Here is a 22,856-nt window from a genome sequence, read left to right on the forward strand (position 1 = left end):
GTAAATCAGAACCTAGATGGTCACTTTTCAGGCATCCATGCCCTGGAATTTTCTCCTTCCTTATCTCTTCCTCTCTTCTTTTAAGATGTAACTCAGTCACTCTCTTCTGCCTCTCCTGATTCCTGCTGCCCCAAATGTGAGTGCCCTCCCTCCCAAACTACCTTGTGTATTTAGATACTTTTGTACTTATATACATATATACATGTTATACACATATAATATTATATATACACACATATATAAATAAATATAGGGTGTTCCAAGCTGACTTTTAGAATACTCTGCATATATATTTATCAACTTTATATTTATGCCATGTATGTTTTTATAAGTACTCATCTCCATTAGAATATAAACTCTTTGCAAGGAATTGTTTCATCCTTCGTATTTATATCTCTCTTGCCTAGCACAGTGCCCAGCATATAGAATATATTAAGTGCCCAGTTTAATAAATTATTGTTGATTGATTATTGATCTTGTGGGGGGGGGGTTGATCAGTTATGGATGGGATTTGATGACCTCTGAGCTTCTTTTCAATAACTAAAATTCCGGTATGTCTATACATTGTGTGTGTGTGTGTGTATAAAATCTAAACATATGTACATAGTATGTGCTGGTACATATATGTCTATTTGGATATCTGAGTCTGAGTCCATTTTACTATGTAAAACTCATTTCTCTTATTGATCCTGTCCTGTTTGTAGTCGTTTAGCTCTGATAATTAGTTTTAGTTATAATCCCTTTGTATAATTAATGATCAGGATACAATTATAATTTAAAATGAGTAATTAATTAGCATCACTGAGCAAAAATGGAACTATCACAGAATGGCTTTGTAAATCTTACTAATAATGCATTTTTTTGCTTTATGTTATGGAAAATTTTTTTTATGTCTTTAAATTATCACTTATCATAGGCATGATCTAACTTCACTTTAGTAAGACTATGGAGTCCATCTCAGTAGAGGCATTCATTAATATATTAGAGAAAAAATGTCTTAGGGTACAGAACAATTTAGATGAGGGATTTCAGCTCCATAGCCCACAATGGATTACATGTAATTTTGTGTCTTTTTGTTCAAAAGATCATCTAATAAACCAAATAAAATTTTGTAGACATGCAAATAGATTAGTTTTATAAACTTAAGATAGACAGGTAGTTTTCATTTAAGAAACAACTTTTGGTGGGGAATTGGAAGAAAGGGGAAAAGGAAATGAGATGTACATTCAGTTGCATGTATGAACAATTGGCTGGTGAGCCCTACTCATAAGATGCTTACAATGGAGTCCTTTACATTTTTATTAATGACTACTGTGTAACTCTAAAATTCTATGACTTAAATGATAGAAAAGATAATAGACTCTTAAGTTTCCAATGAGAAAGTGGATAGGGAAAGGAGATAGAAGGTGATTTGGAAAATAGAATCCAAATTTAAATTGAGTACAGTGGATTAGAGAGAGGATGGTGCTCCATTAGGATAATTTCTCTGAAGAGGTAAAGGAAATTGAAAACTTGTAAGATAAGGCAAGGCCAGAAATATGCAACCCTATCAGAAAGAGATCTAGGAGTCATCGTATTTAATAAGTTGGATATGTCAGGAGTAGTGCTATAATGGTAAGATGTAGGAATAAACTTTGATTTTTGCCATAATCTCAATGAGGACTAAGGAGAAATAGAAGTATTAAATCTTAGTGACCTAATTCATTAATATAGCTCATGGAAGTAATTTTTAAAACATTTACCTATTTCTCTTTTTTCAATAGTAACATAAAAAAAACCTTTCAAAGCTAAACACCCAACTATAATAATAGCCAGCATTTATGTGTTGCTTTAAGGTTTGCAAAGGTCTTTGCAAATATTTTCTCATTTGATCCTTACAACAACCCTGTGAGATGGGTGTTATTATTAACATCCCTGTTTTACAGGTAGAGACAGACAGAGGTTAAGTGACTTGCCCAGGGTCACATAGCTACTAAACATCCGAAGCTGTATTTGACCTCAGGTCTTTCTAACTCTGTGTCCAGTGCTCTAACCATTGTACCACCTAGTTGCAGATTTCAGGGCAACTTAATAATATCTTTTAAGTTTATGAATTAGAGATGATTGATAATAGACCAAGGCCCTCTGGGTCTTGAGGTCAAATCTTTTTAAAACAATCATGATACCAAAAGTTCTAGGATAAAAGTTCTTGTCCTCTATATAAACTGTCACATTGGAAAAGGAAGAACAGAGATGAGAGGGAAAACTGAAGGGCCTTGAAGTCATGGACTGGATTTCTCTTAGTTTCCAGAATATTGGAATGTTTTTAATATGGTAAGAGGAAGAAAGAAAGCCTTTGAGGTCAAAGTTTGAGAAAAACCTATAGTGAGAGAATGACCGACTTGTTATCTCTTTCACCTTTTATTTCATTCATGTTCTGTGGAACATACAGATAAAGGAATATTCTTTCATACAATCAGCTTGTGATACTCCCACATGTGCCCTAGGAAACATAAGAAAGACAGCAAGCTAATGTATTTTTATGATTGTATACGTGCAATTCATTTTTGTGCCGTGGTCCAGGGTCACAAAAATATAACCCAGAAGGAAAGTTCCCAACCTCCACTATCTATCACCACCATTGTTGCCCTCTGATTAAGATGACGTTGGGAGCTACCCTGGTAGGAGACACTGGGATCAGAGGAGCTAACAAAATCTTGACAACCAGCAAGAAATCTCTTCATTGTTTCTGTGTCTGAACTGATTTTTCTCATGCCAGGCACCATGCATTTGTCAAATTCATACAAGACTCCTTGAAATTTGTAATATCAGAAATAACTTTGTTCAATGACTCTAATTTATGAACCTGGAAGTTTATGCTTGCCTAAGGTATTTGCCACCATATGGAGGATGTGTAGTGCAGAGTTAAAATCAAACAAAAGTATTCCTTTTAGATGGTAAGTTTCTCCAGAAGCTTGCATTTATGGGTGCCATTCTGTTGATTTCATCAAGGTCTGGAATGTTATGTCTTTGACTTAACCACCCATAAAGGAAAAACCTTGTAGGAGAAAAATGCCTTTTGTTTGAATTGTGATAACTTGTTGAATAGACAGTCCACAGGAATCATCCATAAGTAGATGTATATTAGACACCACAACTGGAAAATAAACTGGGCCCAAGAGGGGAGGTGACTGGGCTGGATTGCCTTTGGAAAATTATACTATTCTTTTAATGACCCTGAGTTTTACCTTGAAACAAAGTCCCATCTTAACATCAACATCCTCTTAGTGGTATTGTATGGCTGTGAGTTATGGGATACTATAGTCTCCAAAAAATGGAAATTGCAGATTACCCAAAAGGGAAGTAGAGAAGTACATGGTATGGGCATCAGCAGGCTACAACACAGGACAAGTAAGCAATTGTGCAGAAGAAGCAGTGCAAAAGATGTTATCAGAAAAATGTAGGACTGGAAAAAAATGGGCTGGTCACACAGTCAGAGCTACATCATTGATGTACAGTTTCCATGCTCTGCTACTATTCTTACAAAACCAAGAGAACCAGAGAAAGGTCCCTGCCGTGTTGGGTGGGCTTCCTATGGCAGATTTAAGAGAGGACATGAGCAATACTTGTCCCGGATAGGCAAGCATCGTTAAGTTGAGATCTTCAAGGCTGGAGGGAGTCTCCATATCCAGGAGACTGCAGGTCCATCTGAATGTTCAGGTGTCAGCCCTATTCCAGACCTGCCAGTTTTATACAAAGTAGGAACATTTTTTTCTCTTTTTTCTGCTTTGTTGAGAGTTCAGATTTTCCCAGGTTATTTAATAACCGTAGATTTCATTTTCCACCCAGCCAGACTCCTTGTTCCTTCCCATCCTCTCAGGGGATAGTTCATAGATGTCATTGGCCACAAACCCACTTTCCATACTCGCCAGAGTCACAAAGCCACTCTCAGAGGCATTCACTACTATGTTATCATAGTCACAAGACAAGTCATTGGAAGTGGCTCCTCCAGACCTGGCTCGGAACGAAATGTTCTTCAGGTCAGGCCGAGGCTCGGTTAAGTCGGCTTCACTTTGCTTTCTTATGACATTGTAAACTTCCAGGTCAGGACTGTTCCTTCTGTGGGGAGCTGGCCAAATGTTTGGTTCCTTTGTACTCTCTGTCTGCTCTCGTTTCCTGTAAGTAAGATAAACCAGCTTATTATTTCCGGTCTGACAGGAGATGCTGCTATGTTCTTCTACCAAAGGCCACTCAGGCAGAGGGCTGGCATGAATATATATTTGAAGGGAATTGTAATTTTGAGAATGAACCCAAGGTTTCAATTATGAATGAAAAAACTTTGTTGAAGGGGAGAGGTTGGGAATTATGGAGAGACAATTGCTGCAAGAGTCCCCTAACTGCTGTGTATCATATTCTCAATCTCAGAAATAGACAGCTCTTGTATGTGCCAGCCAGGTCAAACCACTATGACCACCTCAATTGCTACTTTCTCTCAGATTATAGTGGAAACAGCCCAGGGCCCTGTGCCCAGGAACCTCTACAGAGCATTGACTCTCCTTATAACCCAGTGCTTGAGGTAATTCTCCAGGGAGGTAACCTTTGTAAAAATGTAATATGGCGACTGTCTTTGTAGGTGCTGGTGCCCCAACCTACTAGGCAGCCACAGTACTGAAAACTCAGAAAACAAAATTCTTGACACCAAAATTATTGACACTACCAAATGGTTCAACATCAGAAATATAGTTTTTATCAATGGAAATGGCACTACAGGAGATGTATCCATTCTACTTCATCCCTGTACCCTAGGAATAACTGGGCCTTTCCATCTGATTTGTAGCTGAAATGTCCTATATGCATCATCTAACTCTATTAGTATGTGAGCTCCTTGAGAACAGGGACAGTCTTGTTCTTCTATCTGTATCTCTAGAACTTAGCACAGTGCTTTGCCCACACTAAATCCTTACTAAATATTTATTTATATTATTTTTTCATTCATAGGCAAGAGCCATATGGGATGGACATGTAGCATAGGCATCATGTTCCTTCAAATAAGAGGCACAACGGCTGAATCCTGATAGAGTAGTAAATAGAAGAAATGATAGGAAATCATAGGACAATATTTAATTTCAAAACATTAAGTGCAATTTTTGATGATGAACTCTATTTTTTGAAATTAAAGATCTGATTTCAGTTGCTTTCTTGACTTTTGAAGTAAAGACTTCTACTAGAACTTTACAAAATCACAATCTTATTAAGAAACTAAAAGGTAAATTCCATAACCCAAGTCTCCATTTTCTTTCTTTCAAATGGAATAACCTTCTTTTCCCTCACTGAATAGACTATTACACTAATATAGTCATTAGGGTAATCAAAATATTATCTTTAGAGAATTCTCTACAGATTAAGTTGGCTGTTGTGTGACAGTTGCATACCCAATTAAAAAACAAATCATCCAAATGAACTTCAGGGATTCTATTTGAAGTGTTTTAGTTTTAGATTTTTGTGATCATGCTTTGGCACAACCAATTCATTCATTCATTCCTTCAGAATTCATCTGTTGCCTGCCATATTCCTAGCACTGGGTCAGGCACTGTGGAATATAGGGAGAAGTCCAAAACACGACTCTTGTAAAGAGCTTACATTTCAGCCAAGGAGACATAAACTAGAGTAGGGATATCCTTTGTAGGTCTTAGAATCACAAATATAGAGTTGGATGAAACCTTAAAGATTATCTAATCTAGTCCAAGTCTCACGTAGGTAGTAAGTAGTAGAATCAGGTTTTGAACCCTGGCTCACTCACTTCAAAGCTAATGTGCTAGCCATCATACCAATTCATTCATTATCTATACTTTGGTTATTATGTATCAAGAATTATACGAGGCACTGTGAAAATGCCTAAGAAATTTATAGCACTGTAATTGCTTTTAGGGAACATATAATCACATTAGGGAGACAAAACACTACAAAGGGGGAAAAAGAGAGAACTGTCATGATCCCAGGCAATGAAAACAATTCTGAGCTCATTCGGCTTCTTGGAGTAAACTTGGGGTTTGTTTTCAAATTTGGGATGGTGTCTTCTGGAGTGATGCTTCCCCAGCTTTTAATTAAATGAACAGTGATACTTTTTAACTTCAAAGATAAATACGGAAGGGGTGCTTTTATGTAGTAAACACACACACATTTCTATTAAGTATGATAATTTTACTTGCCTCCTTCCATAGATCCAAAACCAACATATGACTGTGATGACCACCAGAAGAAGGAAGAGGGGAATGCTGGGAATAAGGATGTAGGCGAGATTCAACTCAGTCCCTGGAGAGATGAATACACATGAACAATATTTGTAAATTTTGTATGTTCCTTAAGAAAAAAGAAAGGTCTTTTACAAAATTTCAGAGTTGAAAGGGACCTTAATAGTCGCCTAGTTTAAATGACATCTGAAAAAGAATCCTCTCTAAGAAGTACTGGACAAATGGTCATTCAGTCTGAAGGCTCCCCATAAGGGTGAGATTCATGACTTTCTGAGGGATCCAGTTTCACATACATACATACATACATGCGTGTATATATGGGTATATGTATATATACACACATATAACAATATGTGTGTATACCTGTCCATATTAATTACACATATACAAAATATATGCTACATATAGTAATTCCGTATATGTAAGTTAAACTATACACACATGTTTTATATATGTTGTGTGTATGTATACATACATACACACATGTATACACACTTATAAATACACAATTTATACACATATATAAATTATATATACACACATATATGTATATATGTATACACACATACATAGTCACTAGGAAATTTTTCTTTCCATCAAGCCTAAATTAGCCTCTCTGCAATTTTCACTCATTCCTCCTTGTTCTGCCCTCTGGGGTCAAACATAACAACTCACTATTTCATATGACAATCATACAAATTCCTGATGTCCTGTCATCTTCAAGTTAAAACCCATGGCTCGTTTGTTTTGTTCACATCTAACATGGGCTCATTTCAATTCTCTCTTCCACTCACCAGTGGCTGTTCCAAACCTTTCCATTGCCTTTCAAATCTCCTGTGACACTCTGTCCCCACCAAACGGTCAGTTGAGAACCTTGCCTCGTACTTCACAGAGAAAATTAAAACCATTCAACAAGAATTCCCTCCTCAAATGGTATAATATTTGTTAAGCATTGAGTACAGTGCTTGGCACATTGTAAATGCTTAATAAATGCTTATTCCCTTTTCCTTCCCTTTTCCCCTTCCTCTTCATTTCACCTCCTCCATCCCTGTCTCACATGAGAGGTGTCCTTTCTCTTTGCTAAGGTGAAACCCTCTCCGTGCCCAAGAGATCCCATCTTGTCCAGCAGATTTCCTCCTCTATCATCCCTACTTTCTCACTAATCTCAATCTCGCCCCATCTACTGTCTATTTCCCTACTGACTACAAACAAGCTCATGTCTTCTTCATCCTTAAAAACTCTCACTTGATCCATCCCCAGTAGCTATCATCCTGTAGACGTCTCCTCTCTTTTGTACTTAGGACTCTTAAGGTGTCTATAATTTGTGTCCCTGCCTCCTCTCCTTTTACCTTCTTCTAAGCTTTCTACATTATGGCTTCCGACTTTATTATTCAACCAGAACTGCCCTTTCTAAAGTTATCAATGATCTCTTAACTGCCAAGTCAAGTCTTTTCCCAGGGCTCATCCTTCTTTACCCTCTCTCTATAACCTGTGATGCTGCTGATCACCCTCTTCTCCTGGATTCTCTTTCCTCTATGGGTTTTAGTGAAACTGCTTTCTCCTAGTTCTCCTCTAACCTGCCTGACCATTCCTTCTCAGTGTAATTTATTTATTTTTGAGAGGCAATCAGAGTTAAGTGACACACAGCTAGTTAGTATCTGAGTCTGGATTTGAACTCAGGTTCTCCTGATTCCAGGGGAAGTGTTTTATCTACCATGACACCTGGCTGCCCCCTAAGTCTAATTTACTGGATTCTCATCCAGGCCACACCTGGTAACCATAAACGTTCTCTAAAGGTCTGACCTTGGCCTTCTTTTCTTCTGCTAGACTATCTTATTAGATAAACTCATCAGCTTTTATAGAGTTAATTATTATCTCTATGTAGATGATTCTTAGATATGCTTATCCAACTCTAACTTCTTTCCTTATTCACAGTTTTCATTTCCAACTGCCTATTAGATGTCTTGAATTGGATTTCTGGAAGAAATTTTAAACTCCAGAAACCCGCCCCCCCCCCCCACCCCGAGAAAAACCTTATCCCTTTTCTCCCAAACCTTCTTTCTTCCTTCCTTCCTTCCTTCCTTCCTTCCTTCCTTCCTTCCTTCCTTCCTTCCTTCCTTTCTTTCTTTTTTTTTCTCTTTCTTTCTTTTTCTCTTTCTTTCTTTCTTTCTCTCTTTCTTTCTATCATCTATCTATCTCTCTGGGGTAGCTAGGTGGTGCAGTGGATAGAGCACCAGTGCAGGACTCAGGAGGACCTGAGTTAAAATCTCATCTCAGAAACTTGACACTCACTAGCTGTGTGACCTTGAGCAAGTCACTTAACCCCAATTGCCTCATCCTGGGTCATCTCCAGTCATCGTGATGAATATCTGGTCACTGGATCCAGATGGCACTGGAGGAGAAGTGATGCTGGTGACCTGCATAGCCCTCCCTCACTCAAAACAAAGTCAAGTACAAGTCATGTCATCATTTCTCTGATGGCATGGTCTTCTTTGGCAATGAAGGATTAACACACATTCTATCTATCATCACTATCCTCCCAGTCATCTAATTTTGAAACCCTGATGTCATTCTCTATTCCTCACTCATACTCATCCCTCAGATCCAATCTGTTGCCAAGTTCTGTCATTTTTACCTCTGCAGCATCTGTCCCAATACATCATACAGACAATACCCTAGTGCAGGCCTTTGTTCTCTCACACCCAGACTGCACCATAGCCTTCTGGCTGGCCTGTCTCTAGTCTCACTCTACTCCAGTCCATCCTTTATTCTCTTGTTAAAGTGATCTTCCTAAAGCATGTGTGACCACATTATTCCATTCCTCAATAAACTCCAGTGGCTCCCTATTGCTTCAAGGATCAAATAAAGAATCCTTCACAATCTCACTCACCCCTTCTTACCTTACCAACCTTCTTACACATTTCTCCTCCCAGCGTCCACATACTCTATGACCCAGTGATTCTGGTTGCCCTTGCTGCTCCCTACACATATCATTTCTTCTCCCAACTCAATACTTTTTGAGCTCTGTTCCCCATCCCTAGAATGAATGAACCCCCTCTTTGTCTCTGCTTCCTGGCTTTTCCAGCTTCCTTCAAGGCTCGGTTGAAATCCTAGGTCTTTACTCTTCCATTTCCACTTCTAGTACCTTTCCTCTGAGGTTAACTCCAATTTCCCTTGCACATGTCTTGTCTGTGCATAGCGGTTTATATATTTTCTCCTCTATTAGAATGGGGGTTTCTTGAGGGTAGGAAATGTTTTTACTTTTCCATTTATCTTCCATGCTTGGTGTGGTGTCTGGCACTTAATTTAATTAAGTAAGCACTTAATTAAAGCTTGTTGATTTGATTACCCTGGTTGTTTTTCTCTGGAAAATCTTTTCCAGCTTATCAAGGTCCTTCCTAAATTGGAACACTGAAGGCTGTACATGAGAACTGTCTTCAAGTTTTTTTGGGGGGGCTGTTGTGTTTGGAAGAGGGATTGGATTTATTCTGGTTGGCTCCAGGGTACAACCAGGAGCAAAGGATAAATTTAGGCTTGATGGGAGGAAAAACTTACCCAGAGGATGGTCTAGAGCAGAAGAGGCAAATACAAGCTCCTGAATCAGATTAAAATGTAATCGAGAAATGTTTAACAAAATAAATAAAATACAATAAAATGTAGATGACATTATATTTTAAAACTAAATCACTATGTGGCCCACAGGGATTCTTACCTATGGATTAGTGGCCCCCATTTCTATTTGAATTTGATACCACATGTCACATAAAGACCGTATGAAGGAATTGGGAATGTTTGACCTTAGAAAAGGGCAGCCAGGTGGCGCCATAGGGCACAGCGTGCTGGGCCTGGAGTCAGGACCACTCATCTTCCTGAGTTCAAATTCGACCTCACATGTAGTAACTGTATGACCCTAAGCATGTCACTTAACCCTGTTGCCTCAGTTTTCTTATCTATAAAATGATCTAGAGAAGGAAATGGACAACCACTCCAGTATCTTTGCCAAGAAAACCCCAAATGGGGTCATAAGGAGTCAGATACTACTGAAGAACATCAGCCTCTAAAGCTCTTTCTAAAGAGGAAAACTACATTTTTCTTTTCAGTCATACCTGTGACATCATTGGTCGAGGGGGCTCCTGGTGGGGAAATATGATCTATTAATGCAGACAGAAAGTTTTGCAATTTATAATTTTGGAAAGTTGTCTGGGAAACTGAGAGGCTAAGTCACTTGTTTAAGATTTATAGTCAATATGTCCCAGGGGCAGGATATAAGTTCAGGTCTTCTGACTGTAGGGATATCTATCTGTTTATTTTTGCTGCCACATTTACCCCTGATAATTTTCATCTTGTTAGATTCAGCCCAGTATTCTATTCCATCAAGACCTTTCTGGACCTGAACCATATTAATCCAGATTGTTGGCTGTCTTTCCTGACTTTTGTGTTGTCTGCTTGCTGTCACTGCTATATGTCCTGTTTGAAATGACACCATTCCAGTCTTCTTCCTGTTTTGTTAGTTTCACAGTAAACAGGTTTCTGGGGAGGAAAGGGCCCACCTTTGTCTCCTCTCACTTTCCCTTCAAAAGCAGGGGACATTTGGTCAACTGACACTCATACAAATACAGCTGGGAGCCATCTGCAAGGAAAATTCAAATTTTAGAAAACTAGAAGTGTTGGTGTCATTACTGTGAAGGAAGAGAATCTGTGGCACATAAACTAAGTTGTTGTACTTTCTAACTATTTCTAAGATAAAGAGCTTGGTGTTAGAGTTAGGGGTGGTGATTATGGAGGTTAATGACACCAAGCGGTTCTTTCTGTTCTGGGTCCTCTTCTTTCTTCTCTATAAACTTTCTCTCTTGAAAATCTCATCTGTGCCTATAGTTTCAAATATTGCTACTCAGATGACTGCTAAATCTATATCTCCAGTCCTAATCTCTCTCCTGAATTCTAGTTCTGTATGCCAAGTGCCTGCTCAAAACTTTATTTGGTGTCTCAATCCCAATAAACCTAAAATGGAATCAATTATTCCCTTGACCTATCCCTCCTCCAAACATCTGTATTTCTATCAAGGGTACCACCATTATCCTAGTCACTCATGTTTGTAATCTTAGAACTTCATAATCTCTTCTCCCCCAGTTCCTTATAGCTAATTAGTTGCCAAGTCTTTTGTTTTGCTTGTTTGTGGACCAGATCTGTCATTTCATTAGTAATTCCAAATGAGGAAAATCTGGAGACCAATGCAAATCAGCACTTGTTATTATCATATTCTTTGGGAAAATAATTGTATATTATATTATCACTTCTTATATTCTTTGGGAATTGCCTGAGGATGCTGAGAAATTAAGTGACTTATAAAGGGTCACATATTCAATATAGACAGGGGTAAAATTTGAACAGTTGATGAAGTCTTATTGAATCTAACCTCACAACATCTCTCATCCCTACTCATTTCTCTCCACCTCATCAGACAGCATTAGCCTAGGTCTGGAGCTCATCATCTCTTAGCTGAGCTACTACAATAGGCCCCGAATTGGTCTCCTAGCTTCCAGTCCCTCTAGTCTCACACCTCTCCTCTACACAGCTGCCAAAATCATCTTCCTAAGGCCCAGGTCTGATCATGCCATAACCCTGACTTAAAAATTTTTACTTGTTCTTTATTGATTCTGGGGTAAAGTACAAACTCCTCAGCCTCAGTCTGTTCCAAAGTATCTTTCTAGTCTTATTTCATACTACTTTCCTTTCCTTTATACAATCTATACTCCAGGCAGCATGGTCTCAATATTTCTTCTTCAGCCTTGGTGCACGCACAGGCCATCCATGTGCTTAGAATATATCTCCTTTTTCTTTCCACATTTCAGAATTGTTCTCTTTCTGCAAGTCAGCTCAATCAAGGACCACCTCCTTTGTGAAGCCTTCCCTGCTTTTTTCTAGTTGTTAATATATGCTTTCTCTCTCTCTCTATCTCAGTGTCTCTCTTTCTGCCTGTTACTGTCTCTGTCTTTCTCTCTCTGTCTGTCCTTAAATTACAAGGTATGTTATCTTTCGCTACTTGAATGTAAATTCCTTGAAGGCAGGCACTCTTTAATTGTATTTATATCACCAGGTCTACTTGTCAAGGTGCCTTACATATCAGAACATGGGCTCCCTTTTTGCCTTTTTTTTTTGTTTCCCCATCACTTAGGAAACACCCTGACATATAAGAAGCACTTAATAAATGTTTATGGATTGATAATAGCTAGTTAATAAACAGCTGTGGAATTGACAGTGTGGTAGAGGGATTGACAGTGGTCGCAGGATAGGATAGTCACAGAAATAATCACCATATAATTTAGTGTATGTTAACTACGAAATTAAAGTTAAAGCTTCTGGAAGCTAAAGAGGGATAAAAAGTTGGAGAGGGAGGGATTCAGAGGGGGTTTGTAAAGGAAATGGAAATCAAACTGGTTCTAAAAGGAAAAGAAGGACTTTAAGGATGGAAATGTGGAGGCAATTGCCTCCAGGAATGTGAGACAATCTGTACAAAGGTAAGGAAGCAAGAGACAAAAGCAGATTGGAGAAGAGCTAATGGTCCAGCTTGGTCAGGGAGAGCGGGCTGTGATCAAGTCCCAACGATGGGAACAGGAGAAATGAAACTATGGGAGAAGGGGAAGGACATGAAGTTGTGGTCAGGGCAGGGATTTCAGAGTTCAGAGTCTCAAGAGGTGGAGGAGCTTTAAGTGAAGATGAGGTTAATTACTCTCATAAGTTGCCAAAGTGAAACGAATATGGAAGTCCTGAGAGCTGAGGAAGCCGAGGTAGAGAGAAGCCAGACAGAGAGAGAGGGAGACTAGAAGCAAGGAGACCAATTAGGATCCTATTGCAGTAGTCCAGCTAAGAGGTGAAGCATGATCAGTGTTAATTTTGAGGATGCCAAGGGCTACTATTTGTCCCCTAGCATGTCATTTTCCTTAAATATATTATATATTAAAATTATTTATATATTATTTAGAATTCTATTTATAATTATGAATAATAAAATATAATGATATTTATATATTATTTATAACCATATGTTATTTATCATTTATATATTATATTATCACATTTGCTATTTATATTTTATTGTATTTTTACTGATTTTTTAAAATATTTCTCAGTTACATTTTAATCTGGTTGAGTATCACTTGGGAGTGTTGTGGGTCACATACTCTGATCTAGACCAAATGCTTAATTTGACAAATAAAGAAACAGGCCCAGAGAAGTCCTCATTCTTGGGTCCTCTAATTTCTTATCTCTTTACATCTATATGTTTACCCACCTCTTCTATGTACATATACCCAGAAGATACATTTGCCATCTTGGCTTCTCTTAAGTCCAGTCTTTCTGATTTTCCTTAGGACATCTCTGCTTGAATAAACCCCTAATTCCCAAGAGTTAGGGTTGACAAAGCTATTGTTCCATTTTTAGGCAAGTATGGAAAAAGCAAACTGGTAAATGCAGTCTGGCATTAGCTTCTCCCCAGGTAAGACCTATGTGTACCTTTGGTTTCTTTAACTGTTCCATTAGCATCTTCTTTCAGGAATCTTTCTGGAGGTGTTGGAGTTACTAGTTCTTTTTTATCACCTAGGCAAACATATATTAAAAGCATGAAAAATGGCAGAGATCAATCATAATATTGTAAGAACAGACAGAACCTGGAAGCAATCACTTACTCCAATAACTTCATTTGACGGATGAGGGACCTGGAAAGGAGCCCTGGTCTGGAGCCTAGAAAAGTGAGGGGACTTGTCCAAAATCACACCAATACGGGATGCAGCCAGGTTCAAACCCAGGTCTCTGACTCCAAAGTCAATATCCTTTCATACACTGATCATACCCATCTTTATTGATCACCAGCAGGGCAGTATGCTAAGAACGAAATAAAGGCAATGCAAAGAGGCAGCAGCAACTTTACCTTTGCATTTCAAGAAAATATTTTAGGAAAGTAGGAGGTTAGATTTGCTGCTACAGAGGCTCTGTGATACCTTAGGTTTTTATGGGCAGCTCCTGAGTTTGTAGGTTTTCAAGGTCAGATTTGAGACTCCACAAGTCAATAAGTATTTATCAAACACCTACTATGTGCCAGGCAGTGGGCTACGTGCTGGACCATGACATACGAGGCAACTAGGTATGGTGGATTGAAAGGCTTTGGTATTGGCTAGTGCTAATTTCAAGGTTTTGGAGTTGGCATTTTGGATTCTATATTGTGTGATTAAAGGGAGCCATGTACAAAGTTTATGAATAAATTTCTGATAACACCAATTATATTTTCAACAGTTGTTTAGCATTTTTAGAAGTATTCAAGGAACACAAGAAGGAGATAAATAAATGTTTGCTTGGCTTTGGACCATAGATTTACAACTGTAAGGGACCTTGGAGATCATCTCTACCAGTGGCATCCAATTCAGATAGAAATATGATTAACTATGATAGTCTTAACTCTTCTCTACAATGATCCAAGACAATTCCAAAAGACTTGTGATGGAAAATGCTAACCACATCCAGAGACAGAACTAGGGAGTCTGAATGCATATTGAAGCATACTATTTTCACTTTTTTCATTGTTTTTTCTTTTTTGTGGTTTTTCCCTTTTGTTCTGATTCTTCTTTCACCACATGACTAATGTGGAAATACCCCTATCGGATTGCTTGCTGTCCTGGGGAGCAGGGAGGGAAAGGAGGAAGGGATACAAATTTGAACTCAAAATTTTACAAAAATGAATGTTGAAAACTTCTTTACATGTAATTGGAAAAATAAAATAAAATACTATTAAGGAAAAAAGAAGGAAACAGGAACTTCCAAACCACACATAAGGATCCCTTTGGGCTGTATATTGACTTAGCTTTAAAACATAATACTATTTATGTTTTATTGTATTTTCTACTTATTTTATTAAATACTTCCCAGCTATATTTTAATCTAGTTGGGCCTCACTGGGAAGTGTTGTGAGTCACATGCTTGCTACCAACTACTTGATTTGACTAATGGAGAAGTAAGCCCAGAGAAGGTCATACAACAAGTGTGTAGAAAAGCCAGGATTTGAAACTAGGTCCCAGGATTCTAATGCCTCCCAAAAGGTGGCATGATTCCTTATCAGGATGAAAAGATTAATAGCAGTTGTATTTTCTTCAAGTTGGCCTGGTGCAAAGAAGAATTGGTTTTGAATATAGCTGCGAGGCGACTCAGTGGATAGTGCTCTAATCCTGGAATCAGGAAGACCTGAGTTCAAATCCTGACCCAGAAGCTTACTAGCTGTGTGACGCTGGGCAAATCACTTAACCTTGTTCGGCCTCAGTCTCTTCATCTGTAAAAGTGGGGATAATTACAACACCTCTTCCAATGGGGTTGTGAAAATCACATGGGCTGATATTTGTAGAGGTGTTTTGCAAAACTTATTGGGCTTTACAAATGCTATCAATCTCAAATATGAGGCTGCTAACTTACCTCCAGGTAAATGATTCCATATCACAGAAGTAGCTGCCAGTATTGGTTTCTCTGAAAAAAATAAAACAGAACAAGATTCATTTTCTGCGTCATCTAGGTGAAATCAATTAGAACAAAACAAATTCCTCCTGCTTATAACTGCTGAGACAGCAGAAAGAGTCCTGGTTCTGCTATCAAAGGACCACAGACTTAGAAGGTACTTTAATGCCTATTAAGTATAACCCTCTCATTTTACAGATGTTCAAGTCACTTGCCAGTGGCCACATAGCTAGGAAGTCCCTGAAGTAAGACTTGAACTCAGCTCTTTGTGACCTGAAGTCCATTGCACAGGGTGGCTTGTATATCCTTGGCCAAGTCACCTCATCACTCCGAGACTCACTTGCCCCACCTGTAAAGGGTTTGAATTGATGGTCCCTTTCAGCTCTAAATCCTATGATCTGATATCATTTTAAATAACAACAAATACTGAATTTAGGAGCTCAGTGTACCCTTGGCTAGACCATAAGACCAGAATAATAATTATGCCCAGAAGTGGTAGGAAATCCAGAATGACTTTTATGTCTGACTATCTTAACATATATGCATGCACATAGACACACAGAGCTGACATTTCTCTTGGCAGGATGGAATCTATTAAATGCCACACTCTCTGCTACATGCCAACTTTTCCTTGAAGATGCAGGGTGGCCAGATTGGTCAGGATAGTCCCAATAATAATAACACAATCTCACACGTATGCAGCACTTAAAGGCTGATGGAAAACTATCCTCATGACAACCCCCAGGTAGGGAGTAAACAGATTATGAGCTCCAGTTTACAAAAATGAAACTAAGGCTAAGTTAAGTGAAGTGTTAGGCACTCAGGCCTCTAGGCTTCAACTCCAGCCCTGGTCCCACAACATTGTGATGCTTGCAAAGAATGAGAAGGATTTCTAATGTTCATGATTTTTAGGCTAAAGGGAACCCAGAAAGTGGGGGAAAGGGGGCTTCATTTGAGTGAGCTGGAAATTATGAAGTGGGTAGGAGAGAAGAGGATGAAAAGGACAGGTAGAAAGTAGAAAGTAATTAAAATTGAAAAGGCAAAAGTTAAAAAAAAACTATGCTTTTTTTTTTTTTTTAGAAAAGCTGACAATAAAAACATACTCAGGGACTAAGGAAAAAGAGAAAATTTAGGAAAAAAAGGCAAATTCCAAAAAAAATTTAAAAAATCCAAATCTAAACAATGTGACCCCCTTTCTTCCCCAAAAAAGTTTAAAGCAGATAAAATTTTAAACACGAAAAGTCCATTTGGACCTATGAGAATTATCTAGAGACACTTCTCTGTGGCAGCGAGTGACAGAACCAAAGTGAATGTATGGATGTGTGGCCACTAGAGAGCCATCTCCATCTCAGGAGGTGATACAACCTGAAAAAAGGGAAGAACAACTTGAAAGCAAAATTAGAGTCCAAAAGGCAGATAAATTCAAATTCACTTCAAATGAAGGTATAATTTCTGTCTCAAATTAGACCCAACCAGTAAAATCTATTCTAGCCCTGTCTGTAAATAATGTGAAACGGAGGCTAAGCAGTCATCTTTGGAAGTGAGAAAAATGAAAATCTTCCCCAGTTTGAACCTAAGCCATCAATGCTGGGAGTGTCTGAGAAGTTTGAGCAGTTTAAGCTAATTTAAAAATAAAATTCTAAGAGAAAATTGGGAGCAATACACCTATCTAATTAAAAATACTTATTAAGGAGTACACTAGGAAGGTTAGATCCACTTTCCATAGTGCCTCTTATCTCTGTCCAGCACAATCGAGATAAACGTATTTATCGTCTCAGTTCTTTGCATCTTGGTTTGCTTTCCTAGTACTTCTGAGAGGATCCAGAAACAGACATAGAAAACAATCTGTTCTTATTGCATTTGATTTCAAGAAAAGAATATACAACTTTTATAATTCTTCTTTTTCTAAAACTCACATCTGAAACAAGCCGACTTTGTGGCTATCTACCTTTTGGCTCAATGTCTGGCATATAGGTCTTTAATAAACTTGATGTGATGGTTGTTATAGTCCTTTATATACTGTTCAGTGTCACACCACCATGGCACTTCCTTACCAGCTAGGACCACTTTATCCTCTCCCTCCCCTGCTCCTTTTTTTCCCCTCTCTCCCTTCTTTTTGGTTAACTGCTAGCATTTCTTGAATCTATCAACTGAAATGTATAGCTACTCTCTCTCTCTCTCTGTCTCTCTCCCTCTCTGTCTTTTTGTCTCTTTCTGTTTGTCTCTCTCATATTCTAAAAAGCTAAAAATTCTGGCTTTTTGGACCAAGTATTCTGAGAATTCACTTAACATGCAAATTCCCACTAATGCCCTTTGCCTCTGAAATAAGAGAAGAGGTTGGAAACTTTGATGCATGGTTTATGTAGTGGATCATTACCCTCAGAATATTTGCAGATGAAATTGTTCTTCATGTTGCATCTGTCATCATTCCACTGAGACATGTAGGGGCCTCCAATGCCCACCGGGGCTGATGGTTGGTGATACATAACAACACAGACCTCACTCCCACAGGAAGGCTCATCCACATACCAATTCCTACAGGAAAGGAGATAAACTATAAAGACACACAGGAGATGATGATGCAAAAGCTCCAGCCTGGGCTTTCTCATCAAGCTCCAGGGAACTGAAATTAAGACAATTTCAGACCATGCCATAGGATGAGGGATAAGCTGAGATAAATGATATGGACAGACTTTAGATTCAACGTGTCACAATCAATCACTAGACATTGGCCACAACCTTTTTGCAGGAAGGTTAACATCATCATAAACCATCTGCAAAGCTACTTACTTTGGGAGTAAATAGGAGATTTACAAAATTTCCTGTTTTTTTTTTCTAATTATGTTTTTTCATTAAAAAGACCTTTTAAAACTGTAAATTTAATAAACGTCAACAAAAATAAGCCATCAAATAGACAGGCCAAGCAAAGGGCAAAATCTTACTCCCAAGCCCCTAGCCTTTTACAAAGGGAGAATCAAAAGAATTAATAAACAATAAAAAACAAAGAAAATGCTTTCCTTTTGTTCCCTTCCAGGCCTTCTCCAAATTCTACATTCCACTGTGGACTTGTTCCTCTTCATTCTTCTATTCACTTCGTACTAGTCTTTTCAAATTTCTTTGTACATTTCGTATTTATCATTTTGTTGCATCATGAAAATCTGTTAATTACATTAAGATAGAATACTATGTATCTACCATTATTCAGTTGCTGGAATATGGGTTGTTTCCATTTTTTGTTATTATGGATGGAGAAGCTATGAATATTTTTCACAGATAGGTACTTTGTTACTTTTATGATGCTTTTGTCTTAGCAATGGAACTGATGGGTCTAAAGGTATGAATAGATTTGTAACTAATGACATATTGTCATATTGTTCTCCAACATTTTCAACAGTATTCAGTCCTACCAATAATATATAAGTGCCTGTTTTCCCATAGCCCTATAAACGATGGGTTTTATCTTCATTTGGGGTGTTATTTTTTTCCATGTTAGTGGTTTTAAGGTGACACCTTAAAGTTATTTTGATATGTATGTCTGATTATTAGGGTATCTGAGTACTTCTTCAGGGGATTATTAATAGTTTTTATTTCCTTCTTTCTGGGGAGTTTGGCTATGCCCTTTGATTATTTTCCTAAAGAGGGTGTGTATAATAAATAAATACCAGTTTACCATAGATTCTTGATATCATTGACCATTTTATATCTCAATCATCTTTTGATATATTTACTGCAAATGTTTTCCCCTAAATAATCTTTTCTTTTAGTTTGAGATACTGGTTTTTTTGTGCAAAATCCATTTGTCTTTATATAGTTATACCCATTAGTTTTTGTTTCTAATTTTTCTTCTATTTGATTGCTGAATTTTACCTCTACAACTTGAGATAGTTATAATATTCTTCTTTTACTTTTATACAGTTTGTTGCTTAATAGTTAGATCACTGATCCAGCTTGGGTTGATTCTGGTATATATTGTGAAGTGTGGCTCCAAATCATTTTTTTTTTATCATACAGTTTGCTATTAAATTTTCCAGGATTTTTTAAAAATTGAATAATGGTTCTATTCTCTCTTTTGGTTCTCTATCCTATTTCATTGATTGTCTTTTTCTATTTTTTTCTAGTACCAAATGGTTTTTTGTAATTATTGCTGTATAATACATTTTGATATCAAGTAGTATGTCTGCTAATTGAATTTGACCAGACTTGTAATTTCATTTCCTCAACTAAGGAAGATTGACAACTTCTCAGGAATTAATAGTTGTCTTGGACACTGAGATATTAAGTGACTTGCCCCAGGTCACATGGCCAGCATGTCAGAAGTAAGACTTGAAACCCAGGTCTTTCTGACTCTTTATCCTTCATTAAATGCTTTCGCTTCTCACAAGTCTGCTAATTAAGTTGGGAAAACAAACAAATATATGAAACCCCCCCCCCCCCCAAAGATTACAGTTTTTGAGTTGTCAGGGACCTGAAAGGCAAAATCTAGGTCCACATCCCTCTCTTTACAGATTCAGAAACAGAAGCCAGTGGTTAAAGTAACTTGCCTGACATCAGACAGGTAGGAAGTAATAGAACTAAGACTTTAACCTAGGTCCTCAGAGCCATGCCTTCTGATCATAGAGGTAGTAAAGACAAAAAATTCAATTCAACAAGAGCTTAATAAGTTCCTATTTCACTAAGCTTGAATAACTAGGGTGGTCTGCCCAGAACTGAGTGGCCAAGGGAAAATTCAGTTTTCTTGAGGCAAGGCAAATAAGCAAATATTTCACAAAGCAAGCTGGCTAATAAGTCAGATATGAAAGGCATGAGGGTGGAGAGAAGGGGTTGGGAGAGTTGTATACAGAAATGTCTTTTCTATTTTCGCTTATTTCTGACTGAGCAGGGAAATAGCAATTTGACTTCCTTTTCGCTGCTGTTCGATATGAGCAAAAAAGGTGGGGAAAGAGAAAACTCCTGCAAAAGTGAGGGTCATTTGGATGTGGCAGAATAATACAATCTCAAAATTGGAGGGAACTTTAGAGGTCTTTTAATGTAAATGCTACCTGAAGCATGAATCACAATTGTAGTATTCCTGAGGCATCATCTAGGCTATGCAAGAACATTTCTAGTGACAAGGAATCTACTACCTTACAAAGCAGATTATTTAATTTTGGTGGTTGTTCAGACATTTTCCACCCTTATCTGATGCTTTGTGACCCCATTTGGGGTTTTCTTGGCCAAGATACTGGAGGGGTTTTGCCATGTCCTTCTCCAACTCATCTTCCAGATGAGGAAAAGTGAGACAAACAGTGGTAAGTGACTTGCCCAGAGTCACATAACTGTGAGACTGGATTTGAACTCAGGAAGATGATTCTGACTCCACGCCTGGCACTCTATACACTGTGCCATTTAGGTGCCTTATTACAAGTATTTTGCAAAATTGAGCTAAAATTTATTTATCTATGATGACTTCCACCCCATTTGTTCTAGTTCTGCCACTGGGGCCAGAAGCCGATGCCAGACATCTTATGAAAATTATAGAGATCAGACCTTACTTTCTTACTGAATTTTGTAGATAAAGTGAGAATGATACCATCTTGACTGCCCCATTCTCACAATATTCTAGTAGGTATGGAAGCCATTTTACATACATATGTATATGTATGTGTATGTGTATATATAACACATATATACTCACATATATGCATATGATAAATTGAAAATAATCTCAGCAGTAACATTAAAGGGACTGGGAAAGGCTTCTTACAGAGGATGGGATTTTAGCTGGGACTTAAAGGAAGCCAGAGGGTGGAGGTGAAGAGGAAGAGAATTCCAAGAGATTGCCAATGAAAATATATGGAATGAAAAGATGTAAAGTAATGTAATGTAATGAGGCCAAAGTCACTAGTTCAGAGAGTAGGTGAGAGGGTATAAAGGGTAAGAAAACAGCTTGTAGGAAGGGGCCAGGTTATTATCTCATTTAAAAATCTCAACAACCCTAGGAGGTAGGTGGTAGTATTATCCATATGCACACACATTATATATATATATATGTATATACATGTACACACACATATAATATATGTATACAAATATACATTATTAATCCTAAGACAACCCTAGGACACTACTTTCAGGCATCATCACCCCCCATTCCTTTTCACTCACTTGGATTCCATACTCTTACCTAAATGTTGACGTGCTGCCATCCGTCCACGTGTACAGATCTGGGCAGGCTGTGTTGTTGCCCTGGTTCTCCTCACTCCTTCGGAGCCCAATCCAGAAGTCTCCATCAGAGGCCAAGAGGTTTTCAATGAATTTTTCAATCAACCTCTGTTCATCTTCAGACTCAACACTAACCAGCTGGCCTCCATCTCTGCGGCAGGCCATGCTAGCTTCATCAAAGTTGACCCTTCTGGAAGCATCATGGAAGTAAACTACTTTATAGCATGGCCTCTGAGTCCCTCCCCTGCAGATTGGCTGCCCTAAAGAAAATGAAGTCAACTGGTTTCAGAATTTCAAAGTATACACGTGGAAAGAAAAGTTCAGAAACCCCAGGTAGGGGTTGGTGAGATAGTGCTCTGAGGGTTTATAAGGGATGTCCCTAATTCAAAAGCAGACAGTAACAACGTCAGGCGACCTTCTCAGAGTCAACGTCTACCCCCTTTCTCCCACTCCTCACCTCTTTCTACCATGGATTCCTTTTCTCCCTTCCTGGAGTCCCCAACAAGTTTGTTTCTGGGCTGCTCCTTTGATTGCAGGAATCTGTTGCTACTCCTCTCCTTTGCAGCATCTCTTGTATAAGTCTTGTCCTCTCTTTTGACATAGTGGCTACTCTGGTACAGGCCCTTGTTGCCTCATGCCTGGGCTACTGTCATAGTCTTCTGGTTGAGCTCCCAGCTTCTACACTCTGGTCCATCCTCCACTCAGGCAGTCATCTTCCTAAAGTGCACCCACTCCAGTGGCATTTAAAGCCCTTCACAACCTGACCCCTTCCCATAATCCCTCTTTTCTTACCCCTTACAATCCCCCTCCCATCTGCTCTTTGAACTAGAGACTCTGGCCTCGCTGTTTTACTTCACATCTTCTGACTTCATACATTTTTGCTGGTGATCTCTTGGAATTCTTTTTCTCCTCACCTCCACCCCCTGGTTT

General features: G+C 38.3%; 1 protein-coding gene across 4 annotated transcripts in view; it reads right to left on the reverse strand.

Annotated features, from left to right (window-relative positions):
* Positions 1-2,381: 2,381 nt before the first annotated feature.
* Positions 2,382-22,856, reverse strand: part of LAYN (layilin) — a 28,538-nt gene continuing 8,063 nt past the window's right edge. For 3 of the 4 annotated variants that reach the window (XM_072611139.1, XM_072611140.1, XM_072611142.1), the window contains 6 exons: positions 21,889-22,186; positions 18,103-18,260; positions 15,687-15,737; positions 13,743-13,826; positions 6,189-6,291; positions 2,382-4,155 (listed from right to left, as the gene is read on the reverse strand). In XM_072611139.1, the coding sequence (XP_072467240.1) occupies positions 3,798-4,155; positions 6,189-6,291; positions 13,743-13,826; positions 15,687-15,737; positions 18,103-18,260; positions 21,889-22,186 (1,052 nt within the window). In that variant the 3' untranslated portion in view covers positions 2,382-3,797. Of the gene's footprint in view, positions 4,156-6,188; positions 6,292-13,742; positions 13,827-15,686; positions 15,738-18,102; positions 18,261-21,888; positions 22,187-22,383; positions 22,644-22,856 lie in introns of all 4 variants that reach the window. The other variant, XM_072611141.1, reaches the window with a different exon arrangement.

Source organism: Notamacropus eugenii, chromosome 5, assembly GCF_028372415.1.
Source record: "Notamacropus eugenii isolate mMacEug1 chromosome 5, mMacEug1.pri_v2, whole genome shotgun sequence".
Lineage (NCBI taxonomy): Eukaryota > Metazoa > Chordata > Mammalia > Diprotodontia > Macropodidae > Notamacropus > Notamacropus eugenii.